Raw genomic sequence first — 27562 nt, forward strand, 5'->3', positions numbered from 1 at the left:
CTGGCGCGGCGGGGCGGGAGGCGCGGCGGCTGGACTGGCGGGCGGCCGCCTCGCAGGTGCACCTCGGGCTTTGTAGGTGCGAGCGTCTTTGTGCGGCGGACAAATGGGGAGAGGACGAGGAGGTGGGCACTCCGGCGACGTAAGATCCACATCAGCTCAACTGCACTCGCTTCGCACAGGCCGCCCGCTCACTTCCCGCGGAGGCGCTGCCGGGCGCCGCGCTTCGCGGCCGCCTCCTGTCCCCGGCGCTGCCCCCTCCCGCCGCGCCGCCGCCACCGCCACCGCCGCGCACGCCGCGCCCCGCAGCGCCCGGCTTCCTCCTCGCTGGGGTGGCGCTGGGCCCTCGAGCGCTCGGGTGACCGCAGCGGCCCCGCGCCCTTCCCCCGCTGCCGCGCGCAGCGCACCCGCCCGTCGCTCCGCACAGGGTTGGATGGTTGTGCCGGGCAGGGTGGCTCCAGGATGTTAGGGACTGTGAAGATGGAAGGGCATGAGAGCAGCGACTGGAACAGCTACTACGCCGACACGCAGGAGGTGAGAGGCGGGGAGGTGGCAGAGCGTCTCCAGAGTCGGGGTCCGGGGAGACCTGGGGGACTGGGGCGCACGGGCTGGGGGCGGCTCGCCGGAGGCGCGGCTCCCACTGTGGCCCCAGCCGGCCTCCCTGGCAGCCGGCTGCCCGTTGGGTCCCGGCGCTTGGAGCGAGCAGAGAGTTTTAGGAAACTCCGGGCTTTGAAAACACCCGCTCCGGGAAGCACTAGCCTTTGCCCTGCGGAGAGCGGGAGCCGGAGCCTGGCCCCGAGAGCCGCAGGGGTGGCCGGCGGGCTCTGGCCGGAGTTAAAAGCAACTCCGAGAGTCAGTGTTCGCTCACCGGGCGGCCTCACGGTCCCGCCACTTAATTCTCCGACGTCTCCGGATAAAATGATCTCCCGCGGGAAGTTGGGCTTCTTCGTAAGAAATGATTTCTAAATTTTATAAAACTTATTCTTCAAAAGCCCAGTTTGTAGAAAATTGTGACCGTTCCACTCTAGAGCCGCTGGGTGGCGCTAGTGCGAACCGAATCGTTTTTCCAGAACTCAGGGCCAAGAACCTGTTTCTCTTCATTGTCCCCTTGGTGGCATGTTCACGGGGTTTACTTTACATTGTGCACAAAAGCATTGTGAGGAAAATCAGGTACAGGCAGGGCCACTACCTATTAAAAATACTTTTCTAGAAACAGCTGTCGATCAACTTCAAAAGTTTAATTACCGTTATGGAAAGCTCTTACTGAGAAAGCCTAGTACGATCTTGGGGAGAGGGCTAGAAAATAAATCCCAAAGTAAAAAGCACTTTAAGATCTGTACAGAAAAGTACAGAATCTGAAAATACCTTCACTGAAATTTATCTATTCGTCTCTGTGTTTATTTGGGAACCATACCTTGTTGGGTCTTCATATTTAAGTCTAGCCATCTCTTACGTTTTCAGATGGAGTTACATTTGCTTGTGAACATAAATTTAAGGACATCAAAATGTTAGATTACCAGATAGGCAGCTATATGCCAGGGCTCTGTGTTTCCTAACCTCAAGTCATTCTCTGGATTGCTAATGATGAGCATTCTGCTTGCTGGTGATTTTAACAACTCAGGCCACTTTCGGGGGGGTTTAATTTTGACGAAGTCACCTTGGCCCATAAGAGAAGATCCCTATGGAAACAGCTTTCTTATATCTCAAAGCTGGGAATTAGGAAGCAGAATAGCATTGAGAGAAAGTGAGTTTGACTTGGGAGCTTTAAATTATTCCAAACTACTCATGTAGTTTCAAAGCCCAGGCTTTGATATGGGCGGCAGCAGCCATCTGTTATAGGGTGTGCGTGCGTGTGTGTGTGTGTGTGTGTGTGTGTGTGTGAGTGTGTGTGTGTGTGTGAGTGTGTGTGTGTGAGTGTGTGTGTGAGTGTGTGTGAGTGTGTGTGTGAGTGTGTGTGTGTGTGTAAATTGTGTTACCAAGTTTTTCAGTTGTCAGAGGACTGCAAACAGGTAACACAATTTAACGGAAGGTTTTTTAATAGCTTCCAGAACTGTAAATGTAGTCACGTTAAAGTTAAATATATGCATCACGTTGTTCTGTTGCACACCTTATTTTTAATTTTACTTTTTCCAGAGTTTTATTTAACTGGTGTTTTTGTTCAAATATTACCATTTTTGCAAGTAGGGGGGAAGCATTACTTCTAAATATAATAACAGAAAGTCATCTTTTGGCACCAACTCTTAAGACAAAGCCAGTTTCTGGGGAGATGAGTAATTGGGATGGGGGTGGTCATATGGGCATATAGGCCATTTACTCAGTGGGTAAGAGTTTAACAGCGGCCAACACAATGCCTACTGCTGTCCGGCCAGAGGTGCCTGCCAGACCTCGGCAGGGTGGGCGCCTAACTGGTGCCTGTTTGACGGCCCAGCAGGCCTGTGTGGAACCTACATCACCGTGGGGGTGAGAACTGAAGAAGCGACTCAGACATAAAATTCTGTTTTCGGAGTTTCAAAATTCATCTGGCCCAAAGGCAATTTGTCTAGGCCAGTCTGGGATAGATACTGGGGTACAGCCTACCTTGGATGAAAACGAAGGGGGCACCCTAGAAGCCAGCCCCTGAACCAGGCATGTAAGGATTACTCATCTTCCCGGGGACATACTTTCAGTGAGCGCTAATCTTTCCTGCCTGCGGTGCTAGGATTTCCCCCCTGCCGTGTAAGCCATCTTTGCGCGGCCAGGGAAGGGCACGGAACAGTTTGTCCCGGCTAAGGAGTTCCCAAGCTTTGCAGAAATGCTGGTCGCTCGCCCAGGGGGTCTCGCCCTGGGCCAGCCAAACTCCTGGGCGCACTACTAATCCCGCCCCTGGGGCCTCTTCACTTGCTGTCTCCGCTCCAGGCCTACTCCTCTGTCCCTGTCAGCAACATGAACTCCGGCCTGGGCTCCATGAACTCCATGAACACCTACATGACCATGAACACCATGACCACGAGCGGCAATATGACCCCGGCTTCCTTCAACATGTCCTACGCCAACCCGGGCCTAGGGGCCGGCCTGAGTCCGGGTGCTGTGGCCGGCATGCCCGGGGGCTCCGCAGGCGCCATGAACAGCATGACGGCGGCAGGTGTCACGGCCATGGGTGCAGCGTTGAGCCCGGGAGGCATGGGCTCCATGGGCGCGCAGCCCGCAGCCTCTATGAACGGCCTGGGGCCCTACGCGGCCGCCATGAACCCGTGCATGAGCCCCATGGCGTACGCACCGTCCAACTTGGGCCGCAGCCGCGCTGGGGGCGGCGGCGACGCCAAGACGTTCAAGCGCAGCTACCCGCACGCCAAGCCACCCTACTCCTACATCTCGCTCATCACCATGGCCATCCAGCAGGCGCCCAGCAAGATGCTCACGCTGAGCGAGATCTACCAGTGGATCATGGACCTCTTCCCCTATTACCGTCAAAACCAGCAGCGCTGGCAGAACTCCATCCGCCACTCGCTGTCTTTCAACGACTGTTTCGTCAAGGTGGCGCGATCCCCGGACAAGCCCGGCAAGGGCTCCTACTGGACGCTGCACCCGGACTCCGGCAACATGTTCGAGAACGGCTGCTACTTGCGCCGCCAAAAGCGCTTCAAGTGTGAGAAGCAGCCGGGGGCCGGAGGCGGAAGCGGGGGCACCGGCTCCAAGGGTGGCCCCGAAAGTCGCAAGGACCCCTCGGGCGCAGGTAACCCCGCCGAGTCGCCCCTTCACCGGGGTGTGCACGGAAAGGCTGGCCAGCTAGAGGGCGCCCCGGCCCCCGGGCCCGCCGCCAGCCCCCAGACTCTGGACCACAGCGGGGCCACGGCGACAGGGGGCGCTTCGGAGTTGAAGTCTCCAGCCTCTTCCTCTGCGCCCCCCATAAGCTCCGGGCCAGGGGCGCTTGCATCTGTACCCCCATCTCACCCGGCGCACGGCCTGGCACCCCACGAATCGCAGCTGCACCTGAAAGGGGACCCCCACTACTCCTTTAATCACCCATTCTCCATCAACAACCTCATGTCCTCTTCGGAGCAGCAGCACAAGCTGGACTTCAAGGCGTATGAGCAGGCACTCCAGTACTCTCCCTACGGTGCCACCTTGCCCGCCAGTCTGCCCCTTGGCAGCGCCTCAGTGGCCGCGAGGAGCCCCATCGAGCCCTCAGCACTGGAGCCAGCCTACTACCAAGGTGTGTATTCCAGACCCGTGCTAAATACTTCCTAGCTCCCAGGACTGGGCGTTTGTCTGCATGGCCCACCTGGTAGCAGGAGAGAAAAACCAACAGCAAACAAAACCACACACACCAAACCAACCACATAATAAAATCCCAACTATTTTTTATTTTTCATGCACAATTGTCCCCAGTGCAAAGGACTGTTACTTTATTATTGTATTCGACACTCGTTGTGTGAATTATTACAAATACAACCTACTCCATACCAACGATTTTTCCCCCTGCGAAGTTTAATGATCCATAAATGTATATACAGAAAAATCTCCCTCCTTCCCCACCGTCTCTCCCTTTCACTCTTTCCCCTGTGGACACATTCTAGTCTGTGCAGGGATTATTTAAAAAGAAAATGGTCAAGTTTGTAAACTATTTGTTTGTGCTTTTTTTGTTGTTGTTGTTGTTGTCCCTCCTTACCTAGGCCCACCACCCGAGTTTACAGGTCTGTGGCAATACTCTTAACTCAGTAAAACTGGAAACGGAAAAGAAACACTGAGACAGTTGGGGCTCTTGAGAGTACTGAAAGACAGTGCTGCCGTTATGCAGAAAGGTATACACAGGTTCCATACATCAGAGCCGTTTGTTTTCAGCTTATATTTCCGATGCGTTCAATATAGTGGATGTCTTTAAATGAAATACATATATATATAAATATATCGTCTGTGGACTTAGTCATGCTCACATACCAAGACCTCGTCCACTTTTGCATAACATGTAGAGGTAATAGGTAGGTGATAGACATGCTACATTTTCAAAAATTGCCTGACCGAGTTACACTTGTCCTCTCTACCCACCTATGATCCTGAGAAACGATTCCCCCCCAACTCTGCTACTTGCTCTGCAGAGTGCCCGTGCTCATGTCATTCTGAGGTCACATGTATAAAATTAGCTTTTGTGTATGTATACCACTTAAAGAATTTTCTCCCAGGGGACAAAGGAAGTATCATATTATTGAGGAGACAGAAGTTATAAGAAATGCATTTCAAAATTTTGTCCAACGTTCCAAAATCCCGGTTGTGGCCATTTTACTTACTGCTTGTTTCACCCAGTGTCAATGCACTTTCCACAGTTGGACGTGGTGTTAGTTTTAGACAAACGGGTTTCATTATTATTCCTCTTTGCCTTCTCAATGTTAATTTATTGCATGGTTTATTCTTTTTTTCTTTACAGCTGAAATTGCTTTAAATGATGGTTAAAATTACACGTTTAAAATGTTAATTTTTATCAATGTGATTGTAATTAAGATATTTTGATTTAAATAACAAAAATAATACAAGATTTTAATCTGTGGAATATGTTCCCGATCATTTGCAGTTAAGGAATTTAAATAAATCAAATGTTAACAATAAAGAATTTCTGTCATTTTCCTTTACTTAAAATCCAAAATAGATCTTCAATTAAAATCCAAAACAGATCTTCAGAATAGGATATTTTTCAGATTCTGGAACTTAATATAAAAGACAAACAGGGATGTAATCTAAAATAAAATGGTTTTATCTACAACTTAAATTGATGTGTAATTAGTAAAATGTAGTGAAGGAAATTCAATTAAAGTGGGTACATAACCTGACACTATTCCAAGAACTGAGATTTTTAAAATTCTTTATTCCCAGTAATGTTTACTTCAGTTTTGTGGGGGTGGGGTGGGTCATGAGGTTTAAATCTTCTGTGTCTCCTTTTAGGTTTTTTTTTCCTCGTTTGAAATTAAATTATCAATTCCTTATTTTTCTAATTCGGTAATTATTTGAATGAGAAGAAAATAGCAGCTTTTGACTACAAAAATTAAGTTATCTACCACAGACTCTGAGCCCTAGTATTAAAAGAGAAACAAAACTTAGCTATCATGGTTGGTTTAGACAGTGTGTGGGGGCGGAGGGCGGTTAATTCATTCCTGTGGGGGAAGCTTTGTGAGCATTTCAGGGTAGCTGCTGTCTTGTGTTTTGTGAAGATATTTTTAAAATATTGTTTCTGAGAACTTAAACCTGATGATTTGTTTGCCTTGTAAGAAGCTTTGAAATGCAACTTCACACCCCGTAGTTGCCTGAGATCACAAAATCATTAATCTCCTTTGATAGTAGGCTCGCTTTCCAGTCCACCTATTTCTTTGTAAGACTTGTTCGGATTGACACCAACAATAACAGCACCAGCCCAAGCCGAGGCCGGTCTGCCTGAGCCCTTGTGTGTGAACTCCATCCTCTCCAGGGCTTGAACTTGGACAGCCTTTACTTTGATGCAGCACTCCACCGTACAGACAAGATAAAAAGAGCCGTGCCAGTCGCTTAATTATCGCGTAATTACCTCCCCAGATGAGAGAAGGGGTGCCACGTAGCACTTGAGAAAAATCCAGAAATCCCGCGCTCTGCTCTCTCCGAGTAGTGAAAGGAGGGGGTTGGGGGAGAGAAATTGCTTAGCGGCGTGAGTAATTTCAAAACTTAATTCGCAGTCCTCTAAAGGACCATCAAGCATATCCCAAAGACGAAAGGGCTTTTCGATCTCAACAGTTACACATACAACGGGTAAGCAGTGTGAGCACATACAAACTCTCATGTAAAATAAATGCGCGATCTTCGGCCTGTGCATTTCTCGCGCTGCCCTGAAACGAAGTCTGACTTTTGTGCAGACCCCTCCTCTTCCAGGTTTGTGTCGGCCTTAGTTGTCAGTTTTCTGGGTTTGGGTGGACGAGGTGGCCGTGGGCCAGGCCGCTCTAGTGACCGGGCATGCGGGATGCGGGAACGGAGAGCGGCGGTGCTCGGGTCCGCGTCTGTGCTCTAGGCCACTCCGGGACGGCGAGCGGCTCTGAACGCACGCGGGCTGGGGGCCCGGGACAGATGGTTGCTGGGGAAGAGGGGCCAGAGCGGACCGTGCAAGCATCCCGAGGTGACAAATGCAGTTAGTTCTTCATTGTTTGGGCATTTTCCCCTCCTAGCGAATAAATCTTCTGTTGAGCCACAGACCTAAAAGTCAACAAAGGAGGCCGGGCGCCGTGTCTCGGGCCCACCCCGCGGCCAGCCTGGCCGAGCCGCTCCCGCTGCGTAATCCCTTACTCGGAAACCCGAACACACAAACGCGGGATCGCCAACCAGGGTGCCATGCTCGGGCCAGGAAGAAAACATCTGTGCTTCCAGGGACGAGCAGGGACCCTCCCGAGAGCGCCGCCTCGGCCCTGCTTTGCTCCCCGACCACTGACTGCTTCGCCGATGCTCCCTCGGCCAGACAGGGAACATACAGGGTGCAGTCCACTCCTCGAGCCGAGATTTTAGGAATTTTGCGCTGTGTGGGGGAGGGGCCGGAAGCGGGGGCAGCAAAGAGGGGGGGAAAAGCTTCCAACTGACCCGAGTGGAAAGCTCCAGGGGCCCTCTGATCCCTCCACCACCGCGGAGCAAACAGTAACACAGAAAAAAGCGTTTGGGGAGAGAGTGCACAGCGTCAATGATTACTTTTCACCTTGTGTTTGGAAGCTCAACCCTGAAACCTTTTTAAACGCGATTAAAAAATGAATAAAACAAAAAGAGCCTAAGATAGATAAGGAAGGTCTATTCGGGGAGGAACCAAACAACTCGGAAGCAGAGGGCAGTTCAACCTGGTTTCTGGAGATCGGCTGAGACCACCTTAAATCTCAGAGATAAAATTTAGTTTCTATTGTGACTTCGTGGCCCTCTGCACTGCAGAATACATAAATAGGGAATGATGCGATGAAAACAGGCATATACTAGTGAAGTTCTTAATGTACGTTTTCTTTTTTCAAAAGGCGGATTTCTTTGAATAGGTTAAGACTTCTTTTTCTTGAGTTTAACCGTTTTGAACGAGCCACTACAGGAGAGCATTCCAAGAATGATAAAATTATAAAATTCTGTTGTTTTGTCGTTTAAAATATTGATTTCAGTTTCATGAAAATGCTTATTAAGTTTCTTTACAAAAAAATCTACCGAGATCAATAGAAATTCTTTTCATTGCAGACGAAAGCAGGAGACCTGTAGCCCAAATTAATTAACCTTTCCTCCAGATCAATTGCTTTTCTGTTGATTTAGCAGTCATATCATAGAACATTTAGCTATAATGTATTTTAATGTGACACTTCAATATGTCAAGAGAGGAAATAACTCATTGAAAAATAGAATTGCTTAAATTATTTAGTATGTATTTAATAAAGTTAAAAGTTTAAAAAATTGTCTTTAAGATTAACTGCCTGCATTGTGGCTGTGTTTTGCAACTAAATGCAGCTAAGAGAATGCCCTCTTGATTCGAGATAATTGGGTGCAAAAAGAGATTATTATAAGCCACCCTGACCTAAATAGATAATCAAATTATGCTGAAATTTAGGTATAAAAACTACCCAAATTGAAAGAGTAATTAAACCCCAAAAGAGTCTCATGAGACTAAGAATTTAGTAAGAGCAAAACAGCATAGCAAAGCTCACAGCAACCCCAGAGTCAGTCTACTGTGGAGAGAGGGTTTTAAAAGTAGGCGTTAGCGAGTTTTATTTCTGCCCAAGGTTACTATTTCATGCGTCTAAATGCATTTAACAACAGATTGCTTTAAATCTTCTTTTCCTTCCGAACAGTTAAGTTCGGGACGTAATGGTTCCATTGGTGTTTCTCTTTTTACCTCCCAGGCCTGCCTGCCCCATTCATTGAACTTTGCACAGCTGGGAATGCAACCCTCAGGCCCCCCACCCCCATTCTCCAGCCCTTTTCGGAGGTTTTGTGGGACCGGGAGAACACCTAAGAAGTTCAGTTGTCACCCGTAAAACACACGTTTTCCCGCTCCCAACACCGAAAGACCTGTCCAGGGGGATTCATTCCTTCAGCCTTCCTTTCCTCTCCTTCCCCAGGCTCCCTCCAATCACTATGGCCGCGACTGCTACACACCTAACGCTCACTTCCTCCCTGCAGTCCCCAGAGCCGAGGCTCGCAGATACTCCCCCAGGACACTTTGAAGTTCGCTAAAACTGTAGTCAGTTTGGGATTTAGAGACAGGATGGCGATCCTGTCGCTTCAAATCCGGGAAAGAAAGGGCTGTGTTCTGCACTTGAGAACCCAGGTGAGAGGCAAGTCGGTTGAGATCCCGCTCCGAACCCGACTAGGGACATCCGGGGAAACCTGATTCAAAGTTCTACTGGTGAGGTCGCCTTCTATTTTCCCAAAGCTCTTAAGGATAACACATCCGGTGCTGCCCGCCTTGGAGCTAAGAGAAACCACCTGCAAATAAGGTCTCCCCTCCACTCCTCGAGGCATTGCGGGGGGTGGGGGATAGGGAACGATGAATTGACTGGAAACCTCCTAGGCTGTTTCCCCTCTCTGCAGAAGTTGTTTGTCTAATCAAGTCCTCACGCTAAGATGTTCTTTTTCTTCTTTCTTTCCCTTTAATGAGGAAAATATAATGGTCTCTGTTGGGGTTTTGTTTCGTTTGTAGATGTGATTTTTAGTCCCTTTTGCATGAGGGAGGAAATAGGTGCTTGGTGTCTTCTGTGCTCTCCAACACTGGTTTTCTCTGCACTGACTGGGTGTCTGGGACGTTTGTCCAACTCTGTGTCCCACTTGGGACTTTGAGCTTCATTCCTAGGAGGCCAGCTACGAACTCCAACCCCATTGCCACTGAGCTCAGCTGTGAGCCGCAGCTCCGCCACGTCCTCCCAAGCTTTCCCCAGGTGGAGGCCGATCCACTGGCTGGGTCTGCTTAGAGCTGAGAAGTGGGCAGGGCATCGTCCAGGTTTCCTGGCCTCTCCCTGGAGTCACAAGGCCTTCTGCCGACACGCGCTTCCTTTGTGTTGTGCCTGGCTAATATATTAATGGGGCGGATAACCCGGATCCTTGGGGAGAGGGAGGAGGTCCGCGATGGGGAGGACCTGAGAGGAGCTGTAGGGTTATCATGGCCAATTCTGCAACCCAAGAGCTGTTCAGAGGAGGCCTGGGGTGGAAGGAAGGGTGAACGCATAGATCCAGGTGGGGGCAAGTTCACTTTGGGACATGAAAATAAATGCCCGCAACAAGTTTTTTACAAAAGGTGACCCAGTGCCCTGGATGCCTGAGAAATTTGCAGCCGGCTCACTCCCGGGCGAGAGTCTGCCTCGTGCAGGGCGTGCATCCATAGTCCTATGTGGAAACCCCCCAACTGTCCCTTTTTGAGGTGCACACCTCAAACTGGGGTTCCGTATTGAGGAAGGATGACTCCAGCCAGCTGGGCCTGCCTCCTTCGCTGAGAACCCTACTTTCCCGAAGGAAGGGTGGGTTCCTGCCTGAACCCCTCGGCCACCCCACCGAATCCGTAGGAGGCACTCGGGTCTCAGTCTTGGGCAAGCTCCAGGGTCCCCGGATCTGGGTGCTGGCCTTGGGTCCAGCCCCAAGCCCTCGGGGCCGAGCCTCTTTCCCGCCAGCCCCACGGTCCCGCCCGCCCGCCAGACGGTGCCCGGGTGCCCTGAGACATATGCTGCCAGCAGGCCGTGCGGCCCGACGTGGCGCTCATTGCCGAGGCGGTTCTCAGCCCATCAAAAGCCCGGGCTTTCTTCAGCCTTATGGGCCGCGAGGTGAACAACAATGCCCGGGCCCCTTCACTTCAAAAGCAGCGATCAGGGCAAAGGCTCCCCCAGAGAATTTTTTTTCTTCTTCTCCTCAGCCTTTCATTTCTAGTTTAAAAAAAAAAAAGGCACCAGCAACTCCAGGGCCCGGGCAAGCCTAATGCCCTTTGATGGGGATTGAATTCATTATCTCCAATAACACAATTGTGCTTGGCCAACGAAAAGAGCAAAGCAGGGCTCTAGCCCGCCCGAGGGGCCCGGCCAGGCGGGGCGGGACAGCCAGGCGCGCTCCGAGGGACCCGCACTGGGGTGCGGTCCCAGCCCGCCAGTCCAGGCTTCGACACCCCGGGGCGGGGTCCGGGCTGGGCGACGCCGAAGGGACCCAGAGCCGGCAGAGGTGGGGCGGGCCCCGCAGCGCTGTGTTTACTCTGCTCCTTCTCGGCCTCCCGAGGTCACCAGCCAGCTCCAGGCATCCGGGGCGCGCCAGGCAGGGGGCCGCCCAGTGGCCCTGGCTCCAAGCACCCAGCTCCCGTGGTCCTGACCGCGCCCCTCCACCTCAGAGTCCTGAGCACGCAGCCAGCCCTCCCAGCCCTCTCCTGAGGATCTCCCCATTGGTTTTCAGGCTAGCCATCCTGGAAAAGACGCCCAGGAGTCTGGGCGGGGTGACTGAACACTGGGTCCTGCAGTAGGCTGGAAAAGTCTGGGCATTGTGCAGGCACTACCTCCCTAGGACATTGCCCACACTGGTGCAGGTGCTATTCCAAGGTTCTACTGCAGTCCCTGCCCCCTTCAACCCTCTCCAGCATCATCAATGCCTGACCCTGTGTGTGTGTGTGTGTATGTGTGTGTGTGTGTGTGTGTCTGAGAGAGAGAGAGAGAGAGAGACAGAGAGAGACAGAGAGAGGGAGAGAGAGACTAACTTTGAATCCCTGTAAAGATATTAACATAGTTACATAGTTTGTTTAGCTTGTTTTCTAATATATCAGCTGTGGTCATGATGGAGCTCCCAGCAGAAGCCCACTCTTCAAGTTGGGGAAAGCATACGTTGAAGTTTTAATTCAGTTAGATGAAGAATAATTAAACTCGGAATATAAGGTGCTGTTCGTTTTTTTAAGCAGCAATAAATACTCTGGTACGGATGAGTCATTTCTCACCAATCAATCATGGCTATTTCAACCTTCAAGCAAACCACAGAGAGTAGTTGTGTTGAGGGGTATCCAGGAGACCCTTACATCTTCAGGCAAGAACCCACAGCAAGAAAACAGGAAATGCTGACCTGCCGGTTTGGGGTAAACTTAGAAAAGTGTGTCAGAGTTAAGACTTCCAGCCAGCTATTAGTCTCATCAGGAGACACGGGGCTTTTGTTAATTAATTCCTTTCCACATGAAGAAACCTACACAAATTTATTTTCCTGGACCTCACACTACCCTTTAGTTTTCAGGCCTAAGTATTTGGAGAAGAGGAGAAAAAAAAAACATTGTTACAGATAAAATTTTTAAAAAGCCAGTTTCTCCTTTCTATTCTTTTCAACCTAATAGAGCACGTGAAAACATTTTCCTCTTGGGGAGTGCAATCTTTTCGCTTTCCATTTACTTAAAAAATATGCAAAGCATCTACCTTGAGGATATTCTGTGTGCTTAATGAAGAACTGTATGGGAAATTCTCTTTCCAGCTCATGATCCAGTTCAGCCTTCCTAGGGCATGGGTTCCAAGTGTGCACTGTACACCCGGCTTAAGCTCTATTTTCTACCTGAGTTCTAAACTCCAGAGATTAGAGGTTATGAAGAAAAAGTGGTTTCTGGACATTTACCCTTAACTTATTAAAGCTGTATTTGAATCTTTGTGACAGTCTCATTTGCATGTAGTGCAAATGACTCCTGCTGTCACCTTTCATAAACTGCCTTTGCAACATAAAGTGAAGGTTTAATCTTTGTCTCAAATCCTGGCATATATTTTGCACATGTGGGAGACTGCTGTGCTCCCACCGCAGAAGCAACAGGACAGCCCTTTGGTTCCCTCCCATAAACAACCTGCCTAGTGCTAGAACACACATACAGGATTACTTGTCTTCAGGTGAGCCATCGATCACAGGATGGAAGAGTTACTAAACAAAAAATTCTAATTTCTATGTAGATGTCTTTGGCCCTGGAAGAGGATTAGGCAGGGAGAAGACATAAAACATTTCAGGAAAGATGAGAATTTAGTATTATGTAAAGTGCAGTCCCAAAGCACACTCCAGCCTGGAAAACTCTGCCATTTATGGGACTCTAGATACAGTTACAGGAAAAAAAAAAAAGCCATTCTGTCTTCAGTTCACTTTTCCGGTAAGGCCACTTCCTCGGAGTGTTTGCAAGCCAGATCTACCTGGTGAGTTTGTGTGTGATTAAGCAGCTCTACATTTATGGTGTAGGACATTTTTGCTGACTGATTCCCACCCCTCCTCCATTTAAAATGAAATTGGCTGATATTTCAGGTGTGCCTCTTTGAAGTGTTTATTGTCTCAAACTTGTTTGGGGCACCTGAAAGCTTAACTCTGCCTATTTATCCAGACAATTTAAATGCACTTTCCTTAGGACCCACCTAAGATTGATCCAGACAAGCATTCTACTGGGGGGAAACACCCATGACGTAGACAAGTATTGATTTCTTTATACTAACCGAAGAAAAATAAAGTTAAATTTCAAGTTCCTTCAAATAGCATCAGTATTCTCTATAAGAGATCCAGTCTGTTTATGAGATAAACCACCCAGAGCTAGGCCATGCCACCTGTCTACTTTTAACAGAACATTTGTGTTGACCAGACATTGGATACTGTCCTTCCTTCCTTCTTTCCTTCCTTCCTTCTTTCCTTCCTTCCTTCCTTCTTCCCTTCCTTCCTTCCTTCTTTCCTTCCTTCCTTCCTTCTTTTTTTCCTCCCTTTCTTAGCACACTCTTTCTCTTTCTCTGATGTAGTGGCTTCTTAGTTTATAAGCAATAATGTGGAAACCACTCAAAGCACTGATTCATTTAGAAGTAATATGTCTTTTGTGAGGGACACATTTCACAGTATTTGTTCTATGGCTCAGACATACATGTGGCCTCTCATCGTTTTATATAGTAAATAGTCCAAGGAAGCTCTTTAGGTCTTCAGAGAGATAAGACTTCTGTATATGGAAGCTGGATCCAGAAAGAACACTATGACCTGAAGTCCTAGACTGAGAACTGGACCTCGGGCACCCAACACATAGAAAGATTCACTTCTCTCCATAGTAGTGACAGCCGGATGGACCACAGCAGAGCAAGGATTAGCTCCTCAGGTGGCACCTGACTCTTGGGTGGCAACATCTCTGCTGAGTCAGGGCAGTAGAGAGACGATATTTGTTTCATGAAACAAACAGTTCTCAGTGACAGTTACAGTCATAACAACAATAAACTAAGTTATAGGGGAAACTAGGGATATTGAATTCCATTACATTCTATTCGGGGAAACTAGGGATATTGAATTCCATTATATTCTATTCCCTAATTCATTCTATATAACAGAACAGGTGAGAGATTAAAGTGGAATTACAAAGTGAAAGGTTGTGGGGCCTCTGATGACTCAAAGAGCAACATTAAGAAACTGTAGAATAATATCATAGTCTATATAAATTCGCTGAGTATAAGAATACAAAGATACTAGCTCCCTCGAAGTGGCTGCTGTGTCCTAAGAGGGGCCAGTCCCACCCAATCCCTGATTCCACTATGTAACTGGGAACTGTGAAAGTACTGTTGAACTCCCTGTATGCCAAGCGCAATTTTAAGAATATTTTAAAAAGACTTCTAAAGTAAAGTAAGGTAACCCCACTCCTCCAGCTGTTAGCATCTGCATGCAACATATAGTTTAAAGTGTTCTGTTTACTTACAGTTTTTGAGATGAGGTCTCGCTATATAGCTCAGGCTGTCCTCAAACTCTGAATTCTCCCACCTTAGACATACAAGTACTGGAAATAAAGACATGTGTCACTACCTCTGGCTTGACTTAAAATTGTAACCAGATGGTGCTGTTTATGGAATAAGATGAGATTTTTAAGAGTAAAACACTTGGGGCTGGAGAGGGCTCAGGAGTAAAGAGCACTTGTTCTTGCAGAAGACCAGGGTGTGGTTCCCAGCACCCATGTAATGCACAACTACACATGCAGACAAACACTAAAACACAAAGAAATCTTTTTAAGGAAGAGAAAGCACAGCTTGACACTAATGGAGTAGAACAGAGCCCTCTCTCTAGTGCATCCTCAGCAACAGAGAAGAGAGCCATCCCGCACGGGGAAAGCATCCCTGGAGATTCAGGCAGCCAGTGACTTGAAATGTAAAAGCTGTTGGACTTCATTCTTTTCATCTACACTCAGGATTGGTAAATTGGATTTGTAACAAAAGTGTAGTAAACAGTGATTACTATTTTGCAATAAAATAATAAATAATTTTTAAGCTCAGTAGTAACTTTTTCTTTAAAGGAACAGCGCATAGAGAAAGGTGAGGGTCAAAAAGAGGACTCCCTGCCCCTGCCCCCAAACAAGGGAGAAGTCCCACAGCAAAGACATCAGAAGGCATTGAGCCTCTTACAGCCTCCCAGGCCAGGGGACAGACCCAGGGAGTGAAAGATGGTACAGAAGCAAATTAGTGGTGGGGGCGAGCTAGTGTGTTGAGGAAGGGCCTGGCGTGAAAAGATTTGGTGTCGTCATAGCAACCGGCTCAGCCCCGCTCCCCCTGAAGCCCATTCAGCTCTGAGCTGCCGGAACACGTTTTTAATTAAAGCGTATAAAAGTTGTTTTGTAAGGACTTCTCCTCATCCGATAGATTTCAAAATGGTTAATCAGGCTTCATCTCCTTTTGATGCTCCAAGAGCATGGGCTATGGTATGCACAGATCTGCGGCTGCTGCTGCCTCTGCTGCAGCTGAGTGAGTTGTCTCTTCGTCACACCTAATGCCAGGAATGAGCCAAGTATCTAGCAATTTAGACACATGTAAACAGAATTCCAGAGGATGGGGGAGCCCGCTTTTTTTTCTGGTGGTGGATGGGACTGTTGATTTCCTTTGCTGTGGCAATGGAAGGATTCTGTCTGACGGTGGGTATTGTCCCTAATTTAGGAAAATGGCAATTTTATTTTTCCTCTGAGAGATGCAATTCCAAAGCTAAAATAAAGGTTAAAAAATATTTGTATTACATAGCATTTAACCCAGCTTAAGTATTCCAAGAGCAAGATTTGCTTGTACCACTCATAAAAGGATGGCAACATATTCCATTTTTTTAGAGTCTAAAAGGATGAACCTGCCTGAATCCTTGGCAAATTCATGATACATAGCAAAAGTGACACTTTGGAATTTAATACAATAGGTGACTTAGTAAAGGGAGCATCTTTTTTTGGAACCACCAAACAAAGTCTTAGCTGACATAAACCTCCGACTAGGATCTTTTACTAACTTCACTGGTAAGAAAGATGATTTTACCAATGGTCTGACCCTCAATTTTCCCTGCTTTAACTTGCTATTTCTAATTCTATACCAACACAAACTCCACTATATCTGGGTGGAGGAGTCCTGTCTCCTCTCCAGGGGCAACTCATCCAACAAATGATTTTTCCAAACACCAGTACTGGATGAGGCCACTCTGTAACCACAGAAGACTTGGACAAAACAAGCACACTTTGTAATCTTTTGTCTAAGCCCAGATAAGAACAAGGTACCTGGGAAAACCACAAAACAGTAAACATTCCACCACTCCACATAAGAACTCCTGATTCTTTACAAATTATAGTTTTAGCTTCATTGTCGATTTTTCTTTTCCAAGTTAAGGTTTATTTAGATACCCAACTGTCCCATTCCTACAGCTTCTGACTCAAGGTTTATGTTCTGAACTTTTCACCAATCACCTACCACAAACTTCAATCCTGTACTGACACCCTTAAACAGAAATGCCCAGTTTCCTCCATGTGTGGTCTCTCCTATTTTCAACAAGCAATAAAACCAACACACTCAACTGTCAGTGTACCCTTGCTAGGGGATATTGGCAAGGTCTTTGTTCCTTTGTTTCATGGCTTGTGCCACCACAGAGATAGCTGACAGTCCACACTCATGTTTTTAAAAATAAGAACTCCCAATTTATTTTCATACGTGTCTACATGGTATTTGATAGATAACCCACATATTTAAATATAAGCATTTTTCAATAACAAGGCTCCCTTCCTAATTTTCATGTTTTTGTTCTCTTAGTCATTCAAAAATTGAAAGTCATTTTCACCATTGAGTCACCCCTCATATACCTGCAATTAATTAATGTGTTCTTGTCAACATTTCCCATTACTCCACCTACAACCTCACCTTAATTACTATTCAAAAGATCACAGTTTTTGATAACACTGCTGTGCACTATTAAAAGAGCCTCCGGCTCTTTTTGGCCAGCTCTTACCAAGGCAGACACATCATTTCTAGGGTAGCATTCAGAGCGAGAGCTTACATGGAATACAAGCAAGGCCCACACTCTCAAGACTGAAGTTTCCACAGTGATATGTGGTTAAACAGCCGAGTTCCCTCCAGAAGAAAGAAAAGCACCTTTTTATCCTGTAGCATAAAATGAGGATGTATGTGTCCCTACAAGATCACAGGGCTTGTTTGAGAAATTCACAGTGAGGTTTCCTTAGAAGAGTCTAGGTCTGGTTAGAAACGAAACCATGACTTCTGAAGGATAGTTAGCGTGGGACTATTTTTCACAGAATAAAGCATTTCTGTTAAATTGGAGGATCACAGAGTTACTTTAAGCATGGGTGAGAGACACCTTTTCCACATTTACAGACGGCAGACTGAGGTACAAAGGGTAGAAATTAGTGGATCACAGGGTGCAATCCCCACGAAACGGAAGACTGAGCAGTTATTTCAGGAAATAGTGGACATCTCAACACCAAACAAGCATATGGATGAATATTTCCCCCAAGTCACTCCATTAGCTCCTTTGAGCCCACCAACTGACTTCCTTTTCCTTTTGTTTTGTTTTCCAGGGTTTCACTGTGTAACAGCTCTGGGTGTCCTAAAATTTGCTGTGTAGACCAGGCTGCCCCTGAACTCACAGAGATCCACTTGCTTCTCTCTCTGGAATGCTAGGATTAAAGGCGTGTGCCACCACACCTGGTTTCCACCAATTGACTTTTAATAGCAATGCATACGTTGGTTTTGAACAAAATGTTCCTTTTGTTTCATGTGATGTGTGTTTTTCAAGTCAACACTTACTTATCTCATTCTCTCTCCCATCTGTAGCTCACCCCTTCTTGAATTGTCATGATTCCGATGGAGTCCTGGGCTAGGTTGTTGGTGTCTTTTTATTCATAGAAATTAAAACATGCTATCTCTTGTTTCTGATTTCTGTTTCCCTGATAGTCTTAGTCTTACCGTTTAGCATCTGTACCTTTAAGTTTTTTTCTCTTATTCTAGTTGCTGGTACTCTCAAGATTTTAGTAATCTCTGGATCAAGTTCTGTTGACTATTTTATTTTATTTTTGCATGGATTTTTTTCTTTTAATGTATTGCCTCCTCTTAAAACAATAAATGACACGTGTTTTATATATAACGAAAATTAAAACCTGAGGTAAACATCCCAGATATGACTTCCTCTCTTTCTCTCAGATTCTTAGTTTCGAGTCTTAGTTCAGTCAGTATTTGAGGTAAATGGGTTGCCCTAGTAATGTTCAGTGCACAGTACACTTGAAATTCCTCCAGTGACCGCTACTATGTGCTTAGTGTGAGGTCTGGAATGCTGATGAGTTTTTCCTCAGTTTCCCAGCCCCTCCCTCAGATTCTAGCAGGTTCTCCAGGACAACAGAGCAGGAAGTTTGTGTTCATGTTTCTGCTCCTCCCATCACAGTAACGGATGTTACCAGGAGCTAGATGAAAACTACTGATGGGCCTGTCAGCACTCTGGTTTGCATCTCCGTCTGAGGCAGATGCTACACATCTGTCCTTCAGACCAGGGTTCGGGACACAGTGGCCTCCCTGCCCCTCCCTAAATTCTACAAACTGTGAGACTCAGACACATATTACACTTGTTTTTAGGTGATGTTTTGCTAGGATATACTCTGTGATTTCTAGATTCTTGAATTGGTGACATACCTTTCATTGGTTCGGGAGATTCTCAAGGTAGGTATCACTTCACATACAGAGGCTAGCTCAGATTTTTCTGAATTCAGACTCCAACCACCACACACACAATAAACCTTATCACACCCCACATGCCTTTGATGTTTTATAGATTTGCCATTCTCTTTCTTCTCTTTAATTGAGTGGCACCAGTGGCTCTCTCTCAGTTCCCAAGGCCACTTTTTGCCTGGTTCTAATCTGCTCCTAAAACTATCTATTGAAGTCTCAGTTTCCTTGTTGTGTGATTGTCTGGAACAGGCCTCCAACTAGGGTTCCTTTTGTCTCCATTTCTCAAATGCTCAGATTAAGGGGGTCCACCACAATGTCTAAGACCAGACATATCAGATCTCCTGGAGCGGGAGTTACATGCAGATGCACCGCACCAAATGTGGATGCCAGGAACTGAACTCGAGTCTTCTACAAGAGCCATCCATGCTCTTAACTGCTGATTCAGCTCCCTAGCCCTGAGATACATATATTTTTTATGTGGGATATCAAATATCACTGACTGGCCTCAAATTCTCTGTGTGGTTGTGAATGGCTTTGAACTCCTAATCCTGCTGCTTCTGTCTCGCAGGTGCTGGTGATACAGTGTGCACCACTATACCCCATTTATGATATGCTCTGAATCAAACCCAGGACGTGATACACAGTAGACACGTACTGTACCTACTAAGCTGCATCCTCAGGCTTTGGTCCTTTTTTGTTTTTTTGAGTTCTAAGTTTTCCAAAAAAGTCTGCATCTGATAATTACAATATCTGGATCTATTTCTATTTCCCTTTTATTATCTCTTGACTTTTAGTGGAGAAATTTATTTCTTGGCATTCTTGGATATTTTTAATTGAATGAAAAATATTGGCTGGAAAAACAGTAGTGATTTTAGGATATTGTCTAAAGAGAGTTAAATTTGCTGTGGAAGAGTTTGAGACACCTTGCAGTTAAAACTGGCCTAGTTATAATTAATTTAGCCTTCCTTGAAGAGCATAGCTATTCCAAGATCTAGATAAATACTACATTTCTCTTTAATGAGACTTCCGATTTTCATCTCCTTTGTTCCATGGGACTAGCGATTACTTTCTTAGCTTTTTCTTAGTGTTTGTGTCTCAGAGCTTTACAAGGCTGTCTTAACCTCTCAGAGATCAGCCAGTGGCCTAGAAAGAAAATGGTACGGGAAACATTGGCAACCCTCTATAATACTTGCAACGTCCCCCCCCCGTGTTATTGTTGCTGAATTTAACCCAGAACATCATTTTCATTAGTCCCAGCCTAGAGATTGCACAAACTAAGGTATGGTACACAGCTCAATCCCTGAATCAGCAAATACTCCAGAGGGAGATCACAGCCTCACAGCCGACTCAGCCTAGTGTGTTTTCAGCTCCTCTTGGGAACTCCCTGTCCCAGATGCTTCAGGTTTTCTTGTATTCTACTTTGTGTCATGTCTGAGTTTTACAGCAGTTCTCAGAGGCTGAGTCACACTGACTCTGCAAACGGTGTTATCACCAGAAACAAAAAGCAGCTCCATGTTGTATTCCCAAGTCACGAGCCTTAGCTATTTCTCCAAGGGCCTCTTAATTATTCTGTGTTCAAGTTTAAAATGTACTTTTTCATCCATATTTTATGTATTTGTATATATTTGAGGTCACAGTTATGATGGCATTTTATTTTTCTGTAAACTTTGGTTAATTATCCATTAAAGGCCATCTAGTAATTTATTGGTACCCTTGAGGAGTTTAAGATCTTGGTACTATTTAGTCTAGCATATTTGTGTTTCTGAAAGGGCAGAAAACCACGTGCTAATATCATCACGTGAGTAAAACTCACATGTATAATGCAGCTCACTCTCTGCACAGTTAAAGTCTACAGTTTGGATTAGACAGTACTACAAATGGAGAGCTCCTAAGCTCATCTGGACTCACGGGTACTGTGGCAGCTTGCACAGGCCTGCACAGGTCTGTACCAGGTCCTCTACATACATATGACGACTTGCAATTTAGTGTTTTTAAGAGATTCCCGAGTGCAAATGAATTTTAGAGAGCTGGAGTGATTATGGAAAACTGTTGTTGAAAGTGAAAAAATAGAATGTTGTAGAGGTGAGATAGGATGTTTTTAATTGATTTTTTGTTTTTGTTATTTTTTATTTTTTAAATTTAAATAACATTTTCTTCATTTATTTTTTACATACTAACCAGTTTTCTCTCCCTCCTCTCTCTCCTCTCCTCTTCCCCATCTACCCCTCCCCACACATTCCTTCTCCATCTCCATTCAGAAAGGAACAGGAACAGGTCTCCCATGGGCTTCCACAAACCCTAACACATCAAGTTGAGGCAGGACTGAGCTCCTCCCGCTACATCTATTTATTTTTAAGTATATATGTGTACTTGCGCACATACCCTGGTACAGAAGTGGAGTCTGTTCTTTCTTTCCACCATGTGGATTCCAGGGATTTAACCAAGTTAGCAGGCCTGGTGACAAGCACTTTTACTCGCTGAACCATCTCACTGGCCAGAGAGTCATTTTAAGATGAAGATTGTTGGCAAATAGTCAGACGACATTGGAAAACTAGAGAAAATGCAGAAGTATGTTAGTGTTATAGTTTTCCTGTGCTCCCAGCAGAGGAGAAAATGGACAAGCAGAGTGGAACAGGATTCTGTGCTTAAAGGTGACACATGTAGCAAAGACTGAAAACTGGAGTCACTGGAGCACAATGGATCGTTTTTAGAAGGAAGCTGTAATAGAGCCACCAGGTACTAGGGGGTGCTTGGTAACAGGGACTGTGAGGCTCCAAGACATGAAAAGAAGAAAAGAGACATGTGTAATGCAAAGGTGCCACTATCTACAACCTTTCTCCCAGGGATAAACTTGTACTGAAAGGTTCGTGGCATTGACATTGTGTAAATGGAGAGCAATTATTCACTAACACCCAGGAGAAAAGGAAGAAGTATTGCTACCACCAGTGTGTAATTGTATTGCGCAATGTGAAAATTCATTATTACATCTTCTCAGAACAGTTAGGAAGTAATCTCCTGGGGAAAATTGTCTCTATTCACCGTCTCAATGTCTACATCCACCTATTGGCTCACTGCAACTGGCTTTCGTCTTTCATTTCAGCAGAAATCATCCTGATGAAAGTTACCAAGGATTCCTTAATTGAAACCCCACAGTCAGCTTGAGCACTGTCTCCTTGGGGAAAGCCTTCTTGATGCTCACAGGTAGGATCCCATCTCAGTTGTTCTGCTGATGCTATTTACAGCAATTACTCTTTCAGGATGGGATGGAACGAAGTGAGACGCTGTCTTATTTAAGTTGCTAGCACCAGGTATGCTACTGGCTTACTTATTATAAGTTGGTAATATACTTGTGGTCTCTGAATGAGGCTAGCCCCGTAGGCTCATATATTTGAATATGTGGTCCCCAGTTGGTGGAACTCTTTGGAAAGGATTAGGAAGTGTGGCCTTGTTGGGGGAGGAGCATCACTGGGAGTGGACTTTGAAGTTTCCAAAGACTCATGATATATAGCACTTTCGCTCTACTTCTTACTCTTGGATCCAGATGTAATTCTCAGCCTTTCCTGCCGCCTTGCCTTTGCTCTGCCATCAAGGACTTTGATCTTCTGAAACCATAAACCCAATTAAATGCTTTCTTTTATAGCTTGTCTTGGTCATGGTGTTTTGCCACAGCAATAGAAGTAACTAAGACAATCTCCCTATTATATTTTCTTTTTATCTTCTCTGCAGGATATACTTGCACAAAATAATCAAGTCTGTAAATGTAAAAAAACAAAAGCTGTTCAAAATATAAACTGACTAGATATTTCCTCCAAGAACACATTTTCCTTATACTGTAAATGAATTATTTTGTAGCTATTACATGATAAATATATAGACTAAATTTTAGATGCTTTACAGTTGGTTTTCTTATCTTTTAGATTCTCCCATCACCACAGTTCAGCAATCAACTTCTTCTTTTTGAGGGGAGTCTTTCTCAAGACAGGGTCTTACTATGTGGCTCTGGCTGTCCCAGAACTCATCATGTAGACAAGGTTAGCCTCTGACTCATAGAGGTCTGCCTCTGCCTCCTGAGTGTGGGGATTAAAGGCATGTGTTTACCCTACACTTCTTATGATTCTATCATATTGTGATTTTATTAGCTAAAGATTATGTTTGACTTTGTCATTTTATGTGACTCCTTAGAAGTTAAGAAATGTTTAAGTAGTAATTAAAACAAATACCTCAAATAAATATTTTTGGTTATAGTTTTACCTAATGTGACTTTATCTAGAAATGCCCCCCCCAAGATTAGTAGGTAGTCTGGCATATTCTAATTGGTTTGCACATCTTTTTGTTTGTTTGTGTTATGTTTTTTCAAGACGGGGTTTCTCTGTATTGTTTTGGAGCCTGTCGTGGAACTCACTCTGTAGACCAGGCTGGCCTCGAACTCACAGAGATTCCCCCTGCCTCTGCCTCCCAAGTACTGGGATTAAGGCATGGGCCACCACCACCCGGCGGTTTGCACATCTTCATATATTGGAATTTCAACAGGTGAGGACAACGTCTCTACATTTTTCTGAACATACTCACATGTGGTTTTATTTATTTTTCTGTGCTTCTGTGATTGGACCAAGGGCTCTGTGCATGCCGGAGATTGCTTTGCCACTGAACTCTACACCCTATCTCTGGATATTAATTTTTATTTGCCTGTTTCATAACTACAGTTTTGCAAATACGGTAGCATTTACTAAGGGGATGCTCTTGGCATTTGGAATTACCGTTGGTTCTTTCTGTCCCATTTGTTTCTCTCTTTCAGCAATTGCCAAATAGTTTTCTTCTCACATCTACAAAGCCCATGCTGTTCCCTCATCCCTTCAGCTTCGTTTGACATTTGTCTTTTCACCCCTATGCTTATAAACCCAGGACCTTATATATGTTAGGCAAGCACTCTACCATAGAGATACTTCCCTAGCCCTTAATTGTTTTTTCTTGAGACAGGGGTTTGATAAGTAGCTGAGGCTGCCCTTGAACTAATAATCCTCCTGCTTCAGTCACTAGAGCTGTGGTTATAGGTGTGTTCCATCACATCTGGTTTATACTAATAATTGTGTTATCACAAAATGCTTTTAATGCCACTTATTACCACTACTGAATGATATAATGTAGATAAGCATCTACATATGATGTAAAGACTGTTATGTGGAATTACTCTTAGAAAGATTTTAGAGCAGCGAGGCAATAAAACATATAAGGGCGTTTCTCTTTTAAGAAATTTTGTAATAAATACATACCCAATGCCGTGCAAACTTGAAGAAAACCAGTGTGACTTGGAGTCTAAGAGGTGAAAGTATTCAAACAGCTGACTTATTGTTCCATGTGAGTGTATAATTTCCATAAATAAGCCTGTTCTACATGACGAATTTAAATAACAACAACAGTGTATGATTAAGTACTGACAAGTAGTAGAGATAATCTTCAATGACAGGCATATAAAGAGTTGGTCGGGGTGGGCACAAAGCAGTAGCTTGGCCAACCTCTGATCCGTTGTTGCCTCAGTTTCCTCATTGTGCTTCCTAGAAGCTAGCAGAGTACTAACAGATCGAGGAAACAGAAGATGACAATGATGAGCCCATTGAAATATCACCAAAGACCACGGACCAGTATTGCTGTCCACAGTTGCAGCCCAGTTTTCAGGGCATGTGGCCCGCACTACTTGAATCCATTATGAGTGGTGTCTAGTTGGTGGAAGGAAATTTGCATATCTTATGCTGGCCAAGGAAATCTGGTCTATATTGTCAAGATAACAAAAGGGAAACGGAGGAGAAAGGTGTTTCTTCAGCGGTCAAAGTAGAATGAACAGTCCAGAAAATACCCGATTTAATAGTGTCGGATGGGCACTGATAACAACCAAACAGGATCTATGGACTCTGTCAGCACTTTGGAGACAGTCCTATGGTGCAGGTCTAGAGAGATCTTAAAACTGGAAGGGTTTGATTTTGTTCACTTTATGAAGTGTGAAAGCAATGTCACAGGACGTTTGATAGGCAGCCGAAGGTGTGGCTGTAACTGGGTTCTAAGCAAAGCCCACATGAGCTCTTGCGAAGCAGAGAGTTGTTTGTTGGGCACTGTTCAAAAGGCATGGCGACCAAAAAGCTTCACCAGTTCTTCTGTCAGCACGGGGAAGCTGTAGATGTCTGTTGTTATTTCCAAACCATCCACGGCTTTTGCTTTTGCTGTGTTTACAAATGATAAGGTTGCCCAGCCTCTTTGTGGAGAGGATTTGATCGTTAAAGAATCCGCATGCAGATATCCAATGCGGAACCTAAGCACAATGGCAATAGACAACTAGAAAGAAGTGGAAGCGGTAATCCAGGAGGCTTTGGGAAATCAGTGTGGGTTTGGTAACGCTAGAAGGGGTGGAGTTGGCTTGGGAAATAACCAGGGTGGTAGTATGGGTGGAGGAATGAACTTTGGAACTTTTATCATTAATCCAGCAATAATGGCTGCAGCCTGGGAAGCACTGCAGAGAAGTTGGGGGTGTATGGTAGGCATTTTAGCCTGACAGCAGAACCAGTCAACCCCAAAGCCAGGGCACCATGCTGAGGGAGACAAGTCAGGTTTTGGGTTCCAGAACTCCTATAGTGTTTACAATTCTAATATCCCTCTTGGTTTGGGTCAACATCAAATGTAGGGTCAGGCAGTGGTTTTGGTGGAGGTTTGGCTCAAGCATAGACTGTAAATCTTCTGCCTGCGAAATGTAGACAGTGCACTTTGGTTGGCTGGTTAATGGCTGATTGGTTAGAAATGGTAAGAATTAAATTTTTGTAAGCCTTTGATAAGTATATTGTAAAATACATATGTGCTAAACATTTTCCAATTTTTTTCTTCAGTGTGGAACGTGTTCAGCAGCATTTTCTTGACACTTTTCTTCAGAAAAAGAGGAAAAGCTAAAGGAATTTTGTAAGTTTTGCTGCAAAGGGGGTTAAAGACTGAGTGACAAAGCAAACCGTTCTTTACTCGACTAGAAAGTAATCAACACGACACCTGATCTCTGAAGGGTTCTCCTCCATGCTCCATTATCAGACTTGCAAATTCTTTGCAGGTTTAAAGTAGGAACCATCGATCAGAACTGGATTTTCTCTTTATTTTCATTTGAAGCCCATCCTCTGGATTTTTCCCTTGGGAATCTCTCCTTTTGTGAGATAAAGGTGTCACAGTGTTGAATTTCTTTAGTTTTGTTTAACTCACGTCTTCTTTCATATGCTAAAGTATGAAATGAAGTCTTCATTTAATCTCTGCAGTCCATCTCACTCCAAATGCTTGTGAAGAAGCACTTTGCTGAAAGTAGTGCTGTAAGTATTCTGCCGGAATATTCTGTCTACATGCTTCCCCATCAAAGTGTTCATCACCACCCAGCACAGGCTGTGTCTTTCATGGTGGCACTCCACTTTTACCCACTACTCTTTTTAAAAAACTTTTTATTCTTCCCTGACATATCACATCCCAACTGAAGTGTCCCTCCACTCCTCTCCTGCAGCCTCATCCCCCAACCTCCTCTCTCCTTTAAATCCAACTTTCCTCCCTCTGTTTCTCTTCAGAAAAGAGCAGGCCTCCCAGCAATATCAACCAAACATGGCATAACAAGATTCAATAATACCAGAATCATGCCCTCCTATCAAGGCTGAATGAGACAATGCAATAGGAGCAAAAGGGTCTCAAAAGCAGGCAAAAGAGTCAGAGGCAGCCCCCACTCCTGCTGATAGGAGTTCCACAAGAACACCAAGCTACACAATCATAGCATATATATGTAGAGGACCTAGGACAGACTCATACAGGCTCCATGATTGTGAGTTCATATGAGCCCCGGTTAGTTGGTTCTGCTATTCAGTATTCTTTATTTAATGGAACCGCATCAAGGCAGTGATATGGAATGAGGAAACCTGCTGTGGGATTGATGGTGGTGCCAAAGCATGAAAGGTTAGTATGAACAAGCAAAGGAGAGAGTCCAAGCAGAAACATAGCGGTTGGAAAGTATAGATACGTGTTTGAGTGGCAAACACATCTCACCAATATATATTTGTCGGGACGTGTTCGTCACTCAGCCCTGTGGCTTTGGTGAGAGAGAAAGTAGGGAGCAAGAACAGCAAATAATGGATGAATGCTTTCTGCATCAAAGGGTAGCCACATCTGTTAGGAGATTTTGAGTTTTGTTCTTAGAAAACCCACTTTAGTTGAATATGTTAAATGAAATGATTCTTGCACCCCACTCCCTCACCCCTGGCAACTACTGTGAATGCTGTATGGTGTGTGTTCCTCTCTGTTACAGATCTGGAAGTGTGCAAATGTGACCTGAACTGAAGTTGATGGTCTGCGAACATGAGCTAAGCTCCCGCTGGACCTCACAGGAGAACTTGGGAGCAGAGTTTACCATTGGGCTCAGGTGTCTCGCCACAGGGTGGAGGTTCTCATGGCTGTTAGCTGTGCATACAAATCCCATTTGCTGAAGTTCTCTGTCCTGTGCTGGGATGCTTTTTATGAGTTATCATTGTTGGATGTTCTTAAACTGATTTTAATTAAAATAGTTGGTTGGGGCTGAGCTGGTGGTGGGCTTGGGTGGGGAACAATGATAACTCTGATTTGGCATTACTTGGGTCATCACGAATTCTCTAGATGTATTAGGCCCACATTCT

General features: G+C 45.4%; 1 protein-coding gene and 1 pseudogene across 1 annotated transcript; both read left to right on the forward strand.

The window, feature by feature from the left end:
• The first annotated feature begins 42 nt into the window (after positions 1 to 42).
• On the forward strand, positions 43 to 6807 carry Foxa1 (forkhead box A1). The gene is made up of 2 exons (XM_040743047.1): positions 43 to 531; positions 2893 to 6807. The coding sequence occupies exons 1-2, from the start codon at positions 460 to 462 to the stop codon at positions 4222 to 4224; spliced, it is 1404 nt and encodes a 467-aa protein (XP_040598981.1). The 5' UTR covers positions 43 to 459; the 3' UTR covers positions 4225 to 6807.
• Positions 6808 to 11905: 5098 nt separating this feature from the next.
• LOC121139426 lies at positions 11906 to 27468 on the forward strand (annotated as a pseudogene).
• Positions 27469 to 27562: the final 94 nt, after the last annotated feature.

Source organism: Mesocricetus auratus, unplaced genomic scaffold (genome assembly GCF_017639785.1).
Source record: "Mesocricetus auratus isolate SY011 unplaced genomic scaffold, BCM_Maur_2.0 Super-Scaffold_15014, whole genome shotgun sequence".
NCBI lineage: Eukaryota > Metazoa > Chordata > Mammalia > Rodentia > Cricetidae > Mesocricetus > Mesocricetus auratus.

What these genes read in the sequence shown, in the direction of transcription:
- Foxa1 (XM_040743047.1), top strand. Translation starts at nt 460, where the DNA reads ATGTTAGGGACTGTGAAGATGGAAGGGCATGAGAGCAGCGACTGGAAC. An exon ending in ACTACGCCGACACGCAGGAG is followed by an intron (nt 532 to 2,892) that starts GTGAGAGGCGGG and finishes TCTCCGCTCCAG; the next exon opens with GCCTACTCCTCTGTCCCTGT.